This window comes from Crocodylus siamensis, chromosome 2 (genome assembly GCF_052110815.1).
Source record: "Crocodylus siamensis isolate JL-2025a chromosome 2, ASM5211081v1, whole genome shotgun sequence".
NCBI classification, from domain to species: Eukaryota; Metazoa; Chordata; order Crocodylia; family Crocodylidae; genus Crocodylus; species Crocodylus siamensis.
This window is the reverse complement of record NC_143396.1, coordinates 228,431,188-228,443,683: the sequence shown is the minus strand read 5'-3', so window position 1 is coordinate 228,443,683 and position 12,496 is coordinate 228,431,188. Positions and strand designations below refer to the sequence as shown.

At 46.7% G+C, this 12,496-nt stretch overlaps 1 protein-coding gene across 3 annotated transcripts in view; it reads right to left on the bottom strand.

Annotated features, from left to right (window-relative positions):
- The window catches only part of PSEN1 (presenilin 1), a 55,415-nt gene extending 44,550 nt beyond the window's left edge, over positions 1-10,865 (bottom strand). For 2 of the 3 annotated variants that reach the window (XM_090033289.1, XM_090033287.1), the window contains exons 1-2: positions 9,298-9,345; positions 3,212-3,352 (exon numbers count right to left, since the gene is read on the bottom strand). In XM_090033289.1, the coding sequence (XP_089889415.1) occupies positions 3,212-3,295 (84 nt within the window). In that variant the 5' untranslated portion in view covers positions 3,296-3,352; positions 9,298-9,345. Of the gene's footprint in view, positions 1-3,211; positions 3,353-9,297; positions 9,346-9,384 lie in introns of those variants that run through there. The other variant, XM_090033288.1, reaches the window with a different exon arrangement.
- Positions 10,866-12,496: the final 1,631 nt, after the last annotated feature.

The following is a 12,496-nucleotide window of genomic DNA, read 5'->3' as shown; positions in this document are numbered from 1 at the left end:
AAGCAGGGGGAGGGTTGGGGTTAAAAATCAGGGTGTGTTCCCAGTACTATTTTACTCCACTATCCTCTACCATAGTTTCCATTTATTGTGTGAATAATGTTAGCAATTTAAAAGCAGCAGTAGCATGAAACAATATTTGTGATTCTTGTAGCCCTTTTTGATAACATGCCCAGAAATGGCAGTCAATTGGTACAAATCATCTTTATTTCCAACACATGTAAGGGAGAGTGAGGAACAGTTCCAGGTGGCAGCACATGCAGTGGACCAAAAGGAATACAATCAGCAAGAATGATTAAATGAAACAGAGAAGCACTTAGTGTGATCAGCTTTTTTCATAAAAAGGTCCCTAGATCCCCTACACTAAAGGCAACTAGAAACATATTAATATTTCCCTAACAGTAGTATTTGCATACACAGAAGAATGTGACTGCTGCATATGGTTGCCACAGAGATGTTTATATGATTAGAATGGAAGAACTTGGTCTGTACTGCAAATGCAGACAAATAACTTTGTCAAGGAGCAGAAGACACTATGAGAAACCCAAGAACCCTTGTAAAAAATGTCAGCTCTATTTTTGGGTGCAATAAACCTTTCACATTTTTGGATATATTTAAAAAAAAAAAAAAATCAAAGAAATTTCAAAAATAGGGATGGGAAGTTTCATGGAATTTGGCTGGGAGAGTTCAGTTCATATACTGATTAGAACCGGGAACCACCGTTCTACAACCACTTATCTGGTAACTGTTCCAACAGCATGTGGTATGCACCATAAGGTCCTCCTATATGTTAAGGACTGTGCATAGAGTTCAAGATATAACACTTGACCTTAAGTTGATGTTATTATTTTTAAGTTGTTTACCACAAGGGAGATAAATATACAGTACAACTGAAAATAACTTTTTTCTCAACTGTGTTTTTAACTGATGTAAGCAGAAACATTTCTGATCTAAACGCCTGTTTCCCATTGTTTGTATATAGTATCTCCCCAAAAAATAAATCAATCAACGAGTAAAGACTGAAGTTTCCAGAGAAATCGTTTGTAAAATGCTCTGGTGGATACAGTGACAAACTCGTTCCTAATGGCTATTTAAAAACATAACAATGGGAGGTGTTACACCTTAAATGGCAATATGCAAGTTTCTGCAGAGGGTTCCAAATGGTCACAGAGTTATGATAGCTTGCATTTGCAAGCACTTCTGCTAAGTCCTTACACTTAGGATTCCCATGTTGGGAGATAAATGACAGTACTGTTACTGCACAGAACAGTTCTCAAGTAGCACAAAAAGAACAGTCTCTAAACTAGGGATGGGCAAAATACAGCCTGCGGGCTGCATTCAGCCCATAAGGCCATTATATCCAGCCTGCGAGGCCCCTAAAAAATTTAGAAAATTAGTATCTATCTGTCCTTGGTTCCTGTCAATAATGACGGGAACCAGGGACAGCAGGACCCAGGGGAAGCCTGGCAGGCTCCCGCAACAGCAAGACCTGCCCAGCCTCGCCTCCCAGCCAGAAGTCCCAGCAGGGGCTTTTGGCCTGTGACCATGTAGCTGCACCAGAACCGGAAACTCTGGTAATGGGGGAGGGGAAGGGCAGGGGAGGACCATGGGCAGGGAAGGAGCCCGGGGAAAAGCAGCCCCTCCCTCGCCCCACGGCTGACTCTCCCTGCTGCAGCTGCTTGCAGCCTGCACGGGGCTTTCTTGAGCAGGCACAGGCAGCTGGTCATGGGGCAGGGGAGGGGCTGCTTTTCCTCACGCTCAGCACCATCTTGTAACCCGCCCCCACTGCCAGCCTGGGCCCTGTGCTGGCTCTGGGCTTGCCCATCAGGGCTGAGCACGGCAGCAGCAGCTGCAGTCCTCCTGCTTCCTGCTATGCTGGGCCATGTCTGCTGTTACCTGCCTGGAGCTCATGCGCTAGGAAGCCTAGAGGTGGCGGTGGCAAACACTGACTAGTGTGGCAAGCTGGGGGGCTGAAACTGCTGCTGCTGTGCGGAGCCCCAACAGGTGAGCCCGGAACTGGTGTAGGGCCCAGGCTGGCAGCGGGGGTGGGTTACAAGCTAGTGCTGAGCACAGAGAAAAGCGGCCCCTCCCCTGTGGGCTGCAAGTGGCTGCAGCAGGGAGCGCCGGCTATGGGGCGGGGGAGGGGCCGCTTTTCCCCCATGCTCAGCACCAGCTCATTCCCTGCTGGGGAGCAGGGGGTTGGGGCTGCACACTGCCCCCCACCTGTACTGTGGGGATGGAGGGTGCTGGGAGTAAGCAGGTGCACAGGGCCCACACAGGTGCCCCAGGACCAGCACCTGGCAGGAGTACAGGGTCCTGGCCAGCGGGGGCTCTCTGGAGCCGGGCTAGCGTCTCCCTCTCCCTGCTGGTGTAGCCCAGCCCGGCTTCACAGACCCCTGCCAACCTGCACCCCACTCTGGGCCCCGCCAGTGCTGGCCTTGAGACACTGGTCCCAAGACATTGGGACACTGGTCCTAAGATGGTGACCATGGGGCGGGGCACTTGTAAAGGGGCAGGGCTACCCATGTGGCCCTCAACAGCTTGCCAAAACTGGGTAAGCAGCCCTCTGCCCAAAATAATTGCACACCCCTGCTCTAAACTCTAATTAGACTAGCATCAATGCTCAAGTTCACCAGAAGTTCAAACAGAACAACACTGGCTGGCAGTTTATTCTGCAGGCAAAATCTTGGAAAAATAGGGATAGGTGGACAATCAGAATATATACTTTAAACAGACAAAAATAAGTGAACGTGCATAGGACATGGGAGGAAAATTCCCGAACTGAAAAAAGCAAAAGCAAGTTACTTACTTTCTGAATACTTAATTCAAAAATAAAAATACAAATCTAAAACATAACTGATTTGGTTTCTAGCCAAAAGAAAGCTAGATCTTTAAGTCATATCTTGAAAGTTAGATTCAAATTAGATCTTGAAGTCTCCCGTCAAATATTTGTGTCCCATGACTCTTAAAAGATGTGGGAGAAAGAGCAGGAGAAATATGCTTCTATTCAAAAATAAACTTAGAGCACTAAGCTTTTGTTTATGGTTATTTATTACCATTTCTATGATGCTTATCATTGTAGTACCCAAGACAGAAAGAACCATTCTGACAAACAATGGATTTTTGGAACTCTTAACTGATATCTTAATCCACCTCGAATATTCATTATAGTTTTAGATTCTGCCAGGTAATAATGAGGTAGCTTGTTACATACAGTATTGCTCAGGTGGCTGTCAGGGAAGTTTTCTGTCAGCTGCCCATGCTGGAACTGAGGTAAGTGTGCAGATAGTTCCGTCATTGGAGCAGCTCTGCAAGAATCACTTATTGCTATGCAACACAGATACCTCTCGAGACACTGCAAGAAAAAGAAATGCATTAAGGTTCTATTTGCATGTATATCAAAAGTGTTTATTTTTTTTAAATCATTCACATTAAGCAAAGTTAACCATTTTCCCCATCATCTCTATGGTGATGTAGCACTATAGAATAATTTTATGAATATCTTGACTGGCATTTACCAGCATAAATATGCTTTAAGATTTATGAAAGTAGTCCACCACCCATTACACTGAGTGCACAGTAAATTAATTCAAGATATAGGGTAAAAACTGTAACCCACCTTGAGCATTCACACAAAAATGTTATACATCTTTCCACAAAGTTACTGTGTGCTTGAATATTTAATTAAACTGTCAAGAGTTAGAACAGTTTAACCTAGGTTTTAGACAGTTTTACCTAGGTCCACCACCATGCACCACACTAGTCAAGTGATAGTACATTGGTAGAGTTTTTCTTCCCCGATTCATTAATTTTCTAGCTACAGACTTTTCAGCTCCTTAAAGCAGTGTGGCGAGTATACAGTTTTTGATCATGACATTTGAAAACCTGATTATGACATACAGTGGTTAGTACTCCATAATCATCTGGCAGTTGTCTGGAGTTACAAAAAATACTTCAAATGAATTAATAAAACAAAAAAAACTTTCAAGAAGCTCTCAGGTATTAAAGCATATTTATTTCTTCAACAAATAACAGTTGGATGAATTTATAAAAACCTGACTGAATGACTGTTTAAAATATACACAAGTCCTGATATAAAAAACAGTAAGATGTGAATTTGCACTGAAACTAAACTGAAAACCAGAAGTGGAAAACAAGACTTCAAAAGACAGGAGAATATAGGAAAGCCACCCAAAACAGGCATGAGAGAAAACGAAATATGAAAAATGTGAGGATGCTTTAAACAATACTGAGTGTGGAAGCGTCATAGGCACAGTATTACAAGATATGGAAAAGGCTTTGACCCTTTAAGTCTACCTGGATAAGAGAGAAAGTGGGTCTGAAAGTCATTTACATTTAAGGAACCTCAACAGACAGTACCAGAGTAAGCAAGCACTCTTAATAACTTCCATCTACCTCAGTGAAAGCACGCAACTCACTTTGATTAAGAAAGAAGCAAAAACACCACTTGATCTAGGTTTGCTAGGACAATGAAAGCTGGTTCAGTTTTCTTTATTTGCAAAAATACAAGCTAGAGATGCACCGATACATCGGTCTGATATTGGATCGGCACCAATACAAAAAAGATTGACCGCATTGGAAATTGGCATTTTTTGCCTGATATGGCCAATAACGTAGCCAATAAATGCCCCTATGCATGCACGCAGCCGCAGCACAGCATGTAGGCAGCAAGGAGCGCAGCCCAGTAGTTTGGAGAGCTGTGTCCAGCTGGTAAATCTGCTGTTGTAGAAGGGGAAGTGCGAGGGAAGGGGCGTAGGGGTGGGCAGATCAAAGCCCTCACAGTGAGGGAGGGAGTGGAGCTGGGGCAGAGGCTGGGTCAGGTGTTGTCCAGCCAGGGCAGGGCAGGGGCAGGGTCATGACTCACCTGAGGAACACAGGGAAGAGGATGGCAGCTCCTGCCACTGTACGCACCCTGGAAGGGCATGGGGGGCATATGCCCCCAGATCTGCACAGGGCAGGGCAGGTTGCCACTGTTGGCTGGGGCCAGGGCAGCACTGAGCTCTTCCTGGTGAGGGTGGGGGGCAGGGCTGGGCTGCACTCTGGGCAGGCAGTGGTGCTGGGAAGGGGGAGTTGGGGTGGGCTATGGAAAATTTTGGGGTGGCTGCAGCCCCTGCCTGCATAGCTGCTCCCCTTCCCCAGCCCCGCTGGATGAGCCGCGGCTGCCCACACCTTGCCTCACCCCACCCCACCCCGCCCCAGCTGGACAGCGCCTGCTCGAGCCCCACTCCTTCCCTCACTGCAGGGGCCTTGATCTGCCCCCCTGCCAGTTCCCCCTTCCTTTCCACCACAACAGACTTAACAGCCAGACACTGCTCATTAAGCTGCTGGCCTGAGTACTGGTATCAGCTGATATGCCTCCTTAAAAACTGGCTATCAGTATCAGCCCAAAAAGATCTCTATCGGTGCAACCTAAGGAAAAGCTCATCTAAGTTAGTTTGCAGCGCTAAATTAAAAGACTAAACAGGCACATACACTGTTTGTTTCAAAATGCTTCTTACCTAACGGTTCCGTGAAATATTAAATAAAGAGATTTTGTTTTAAGAATAGTACTGGCCAATACCACTACTACAGGTTTCTGAAGGGAAAAAAAGTAGGTGCCCAAATCCAAGTTGGACCTGCTGGGTGATACCAGAGGTCACTATTTATGCAGTAATCTATCCAAGTCCTAGTTTGAGAGTAGAAAAGTGACATGATTCAACCTCAACACTGATAAGGAAGGGCAAGACAGAGAATCATGCAGAGGCTACAGTCAGAGTCCAGACAGTAACTGTGACAGAAAGCAACACAGAAAACAGTAGCTGAAAAATTGTAATAGAAGGCTGCTGTCTAATTGCCTCAGAAATAATGTTTTGTAAGAATACAGCATAAGGACAAGAGAAATGTTTTTAAACAATTTACAAAACAAAAATAAACATAAGCTTTAAAAATAAATATAAGCTTTCCAAAACCCAAATACTAACTCATCAAGGACCTGGAAAGAAAACTATGTATAACCAAAAGCAAAACTGACTACTACATTGTCAAAATTTAAAATTAGTTATAAAGAATTTTTCAAATTAAATTTACATTTAACCACTACAAATGGCAGGAATAAAAGGTAAGCAAACATGCTGCCTTGTGACACATGATTAAGTTAGAATCCCTTTACATTAGGAACAAAGAAGGAAGAGAAAATGCTATCTTGTTATTAACCTATTCTTTATATCTCAAAGAGTCAACAAAAAAGCAAAGAAATTATCCCATCGGTTTTTTTTTATTAACAAGCTCTGGGCCATTTCATACAGACACACCTTAGCAGGGCATTTTATTCAGCAACAGTGTGTGTTTCCTGTAAATGCGAAAGCAGTTCTGCAGTAGTGTAAATTTACCTTTTAAACTTTTCCTTGAAGTGAACAGACTGATGATGCAAGTAATAATCAGTCTAAAGCCCACAGAAAGGCAGATATAGTACCATTAAAACAAAAACACAGTTTGAGGAATGTATTACGAACTGCTAGATACAACTAGAGGGTTTACTGAATTTGCAATTTCGCAGAAACTGCAAAATCTGGGATTATCTGTGAACTCAATTTTTTAAAAATTTAATGAAAAATGCAGGCTCTCCAGTGGAAGTCAGTGGTCCTCGCTGCCACTGCAGCCCATCTGGGAGGAGGGAAGGCACTAGAGGGTGGGATGGCACAAAAAGCAACAGACAAGATGGGAGCTGCCCCTTCATCCCAACAGGGTCTCTCTGTTAATCAGCACTAAGGGAATGGGCTGCACAAAGGTGACAAAGACAAGATGGCAAACACCCTTTCATCTGTCCTGCCTGGCTGAGGTTTCTCCGCCAATGAATGCCGAGGGGCAGGCAGGGTCAGCAGAGCACATCTGGGAAAAAATGCAGAATTTGCTTTTTATGCCTAGTCCAACCCATGAACAGTGTTTCATATCATGGCGATTAAAGTAGGTCCCTAGATATAACATTGCTGCCAACCTAAGAGATGTTAGTTTACAGCCAGTCATAGCAGGTCTGATAACGGCTTTGAGTCACAGCATCAAGAATAACTGTCTGGCGCACCTGGTGGGCCAGGTCAATGGCCAGACAGGTGTGGACAATCATCCCTTTTCCTACATCAGCCACAGTGAAGGAATTTACAGAACCAAACTGACTACTGTTATTCAGCAGACTGTGAACAATTGATAGTGTGACCTGCCTATTTCAATGATCCCACTGTTCAGATGTACAAGCAGGTGCTACATTAGTGGAATTTATTTGACTCAACCCTAAAATGTGAAATAGCCCTGAAGAAATCAACAAGTTGCATTTCACCTAGGATTTGATTTCTTCAGTGTTTTCATTTGGTCCCTTATACACCCAGTTCATGAAGTCCTCTTAACTCAACTTTACAGTAATTACTATAGCCCAGTGGTGCTCAACCTTTTGGCTAGCAGGCCAGATGGGCAATGCCGAGGCCAACAGTGGGCCAGATCCAGCTGATGGTCCCAATCCAGCAGAAGGCAGTCATGGCAGGGCCCCATCCAGCCATGCGGAGGGGGACAGGGGGCATCCTGGCTCCAACCTGGTTCTGCAGGGGTCGTGGCACAGCCCAGCCTCGCATGGAAACAGGCATGACCCAACCCCAACCCTGCCCTCTGGGGGGTGGAAAAGGGACTTGACCCAGCCCTATGGGGCAGGGAGGTGGAGAAGGGGGCTTGAGCCAGCCCCCTGAGGGAAAGGGATGTGGCCCAGCACCATCTAGCTTCAGGGATGGTGGGGAAGGGGGCATGATCTGGCCCCAACTTGTTGCAAGGGGCTCAGGGTTTGGGATTTGGCAGCAGGGGAGGGTGGTCATTTTTAATATCACCACTCCCCTACCACCAAATTTCCCAATCTGTGGAGAGCCCCACTGGTCTTGCAGGTTGCATTTGGCCCATGGGCCAGAGACTGAGCACCCTGCTATAATAGCCTGCATCTGAACCAAAAAAAAAAAAAAAATCATCCTCCCAGAAAAGTTACTTTCTTACAGTATTCCTGGTTTAATAGGCTAGCTAAGTGGTTAGGGATGCCAAGGAAGTACTGGTACAACACCTACTTATGAATCAACTAATTTTAGAAGAGCAGACCATACAGCAGGTTCTGAAGTGCTCTTAAAAGGTTTAGTACAGTATTATTACAAAGTAATACCTGAGATGAGCAGTAATTAAAGGCAGAGATCTGCAGAACCTCATCAAAGCAGCACTTCGAGAAATCCAGTGCCTCTGGCTGGACCCGAATACAAAACCAACATCTTAGTGTGGATTTGGGTCCCTCCCCTTGGAGAGCAAAAAAACTACTGCTGACCAGTAGTTAGGGCAGTGGGTCTCAACTTTTGTGCCTCAAATCAGTCCTGCAGTGTCTTGAGTACCTTCTTGGAAAATGCCACCTCTGAGTTTTCACTCTTTTTGTGGTTAATGGAGAAATCTGTCTGTCGCAAGGAGCTCAGGAAGACTACAGCAGCAGACTGCTTGTAACCCTCTGGTTTCCGGTTTGAAATCTCTGGACTTGCCTTGTGAATCATACTTATAAACCTAACAGTGCCAACACGGGGTGGCAGCCCATGGCACCCTGGGAAGGATCTCACGGCCCCCAGAGCCCGGGGGCCATTGTAGAGAAGCAGGGACCAGACACTTCTGTGAATACAACGGTTGTAGAGACCCGTAACCTCTTCAGGGAAGCCACCTGCCATGGCTGCTAGCAACCAGTGCACCACAAATACCCACTAGAAGGAAATGAACGAAACCTTCCTCCTTCCTTTTCCCCAGTAAGGTCTCCCAGCTGACGCGGTACGGTCAGTCATTCTGCAGCGTGCCCGTGAGAAAGCGACCCGCCTCCCCTGGGTCGCCCGCTGCCCTGGTAGTGCCAGGCACAAGGGGTCAGGGGGAGCCGGTGGGTAAACACCCGGCTCCCCGCGCTGGGAAGGAGCCGCTCTGGCTCCGGGGCTGCGAGACAAGGAGCCTGCAGGGCGACAGCGCCCTGCGCGTCCCGGCCCCAGTGTGACCGCGCGGGCGGAGCCCGGGTATTTCCCGACGAGACAGGGGTGGAGAGTGGCTCCCAGGGGCCTAAGGGCTCGGGCGAGGCTCCCCCGAGCGGCCTAGGCGGGAACACCCGGCGCAGGGGGGGTTCCCCGACTGGACCTCGGCCAGAGCCCCCCTACCCGCCCATAGGAGCCGGGACTGAGGCTGCTCCCCAGCGCCCGCCGGAACCCTCCTGCCCGTCCCTCCCCGATCCCAGGCTCCCGGTTCGCCGCCGCCGCCCCTCACCTCCCCTCTGCCGCCACCGACTTGTTTCCCCCTCACACTCCGGCCCCCCTGCTTCCTCGATGCGCCCCGCCCCTGCCGTGACCTCACTTCCGCCCGGCGCGTCAGCTGCACCGCCGCGGGAGCTGGGCCCTTCGGGACACGTCATCCCGCGGAGACGCAGAGGCTGGGTCGCAATACGCGTACGTCGCACGCGCCGTGGCCCCCCCCCCCCCAGCTGCCCTGTACCCGCGGGGGGTGGGGCGGCCCGGCCCAGGGAGCACCACCCCCCTGTGCCACGTGCCGGAGGCGGCGCTAGCACTGGCGAGCCGGGGCCGCCCGGAGCCGGTGTTTCCTGTGGCGGAAGGCGGCGTGGGGCCGGGCCCTGACTGCGAGAGGGCGGCGCGGCAAGGGCCCGAAGCGAGGCGGAGGTCTATATTGAGCAGATTCTTTTTGGTGTTGGGTGGTGGAACTGGACCTTGCTCCATCCACTCCATGCATTGACCTGGTATTGCAGCGCTTCCAGGACCAGTGCAAAAAAACCAGGAAAAAAATTAAGTCGAGGTGCACGTGGGTGCTAATGATGTTTTTAGGGAGCTCTCCCCAGGGACTCTCATACTGACTGCACCTTGCAGACCGCTGGGAGCAGAGAGAGAAGCTTCTCTAAGCCCAAGCTCACTTGGTCAGATGCCAGGCACTGAGCCATCGAGCCTGTTAATTCACACTGGTCACAGAGGGGTAGATGACAGGTATGAATAGTTGCACCCAGAAGAAGGGAGAAGACCTGAAGCCTATACAGTAATAATCCAATATAGCAAGTAGCCAAGAGCCCCAAAGTCACTCTGCACCTTTACAGTGCTGACAAGCATTTGAATGACTCATGGTCAGGTGAGGTGACTTGCTCTGAATTGCTCCAAACTCAGGTTCTGCTGCATGCAGCCAGAGGTACCTCAGTCATAGGACAGGCTGGTGGGTCTGCAGGGAGGCTGCCTGGTCTGGGGGAGGTAGTTGAGGAGAATAAAAACCAGCCAAGTCCTAGGGCTGTGGCCTGTGGCTGTGCTTTCCCACTCCCAGGGCTGTGCTGTGAATGTGTACAGACAGTAGGTCCAGTTAAACCCATGTTGATCAATTGTCCACCTGAGAAATAAACTAGCTTTAGACTGGGCACACCATTTTATGGCTGTTTAAGCCCAGTCAGCGCTTGCAGGCTCAACTGTTTAGATTGCCCTAAACTTCGTTAGGGAGATCTAGATGCAAGGCTTATACATACCCCACCCTAAGTCTTTTCTGTTTTGGAATACAAATTTTCCTTGTGCATTCTTTCTTTCCTCTTCCTGAGGGTTGATCCATCTCTGCTGCACAGGATCTTTCCAAGACTGACCAGTGTCCATAAATTATGCCACAAACTGTAGGGAGAATAATAGATAGGTGTGGTAAACTGATTCTCTGGAGGGAGAGGACAAGTACAGCTGAAGCTTCAAGAACCAAATGTTCAAGTGGCCCTTATGTATCCAAGACAACCATTGTCTCGTCTTTTTTTATTTTTTAGATGGGGGGGGAAGGGAGGCATGCACACAGGGATTAGTGAAACGCATTAACTGGCCTTACCACTGAATTATTAAAGCATTTCCTACACCACCATCTTTGGTTGGCTTGTTTGTGCATGCTAGGAACAGGTCTCTGGGAAAATAATCCCATTGTTGGTCTGTGACCTGTGCCTGCTGCAGAGCTCAGTCACACTTTTTGAAGACACATGGGGCTGTCACAGCTGGTTGTTTTGTTTTTCTTTGTAGGGAGGATGAAAGGGAATGGGGAGGTGAAATATTTAGAGTAAAAGAAAATTGTGTTAACATGATACAAATTCTGTTTATTCCAGGTGGAGAAATACTCCACCTTCTGCATAAGCTCCTTCCTATAAAAAAAGGCCCCTGAAAAAAAGGACAGAAGATTGCTAGTATATTGTACAAAAACAATTTCAGCTTTGTTCTGATTTTAATACATGGCTGTTGGGATGTGCCATGCTCTTTAAAACTGGAACAGATGTTCCAAAATAAGGTGGAAATATGAAGAAAAACTAGATCTAAGGAAATGTTTGTACTACAAACATTTTGAAAGGTGTCTGGTCATGACAGTCACCAAGTTGAAAGACTATAGTGGTATCTTCCCTTCTGTGCTTTTAGATAGTTGAGTAGGTCATCAGAACAGTAGTTTTCCAATGTAGGAGAAGAATCACCTTTCCCCTTATGAGTGCATGTTAACTGCATCTTTCCGATGTAGACATATACATTTCTAAAGAATGAGGTATGACTTGACAGTATTTGGGTCTGAATAGAGTCATCTGCCTTCTTCCAGAAAACACTTACCTTGGAAGAACAAATTCTTCGCAGAAACCTACACTTCTTTGGGATAGAATAGTACTGAAGCAACAAACAACTGCATAACTAGTAGCTTGTCTTCAATTATTACTTAGAAGTTTCTTTTTCTCAGTAAATTTCAATTAACAAAGCCTTATTTTGCCATGACTGCCTGTTAGTTGGTAATTACAAGCTTGATGACAATTAATTCCTTCATCCACCCAAAGGGACATAACCACACAGCATCTTTAGCAAAGGGTATTTTTCAGTGATGCTTTTTATTCCTTTTTTCCTTTTTGATTCCTTTTTTTGGCTGCTGTCCCAGCAAAGGGATTTAGAACAGCATCAGTACAAATACTCTCATCTGCAGCTCAAACATGAAGTCTCTTGGAAGTAGGGAGAAATTGTGGCAAAACCTAAGATGATGTGACAAACTAAGAACACTTTGTGAATTAGAAGGGCAATTTTAGGTCAGCAGAGAAATAGGAATCTCTCATGGATTTCGGGGAATTTCATGCTTGTCTTAATATGTGTAGTGAATTGGCTATTCTTTGCTAATTTTTTTTACAGTCATTAGAATACAGGAGGCTGTTACTATGGTCCCTGTACTAAAGGTGAAAGGATATGTAATATCTTGGTTTAGATTCTCCTCATTCTTAAACTAGCTGCTGAGCCAAGTACAATACTCTTAGTAGGAAAAGTCTGCTTTTGAACATCCTTCTAAGTAGGTGAGGGAAGAGGGGTATGGGGAGAGGGGAAGTCTTACATAAGGGTCTTGATGTCAGTATGGATCATTATACAGAAATAGAGAAACATATGTAGGATTGGCGATTCCTAGATCTGTGATGCCCTAGAGCACTGGCTTTCAA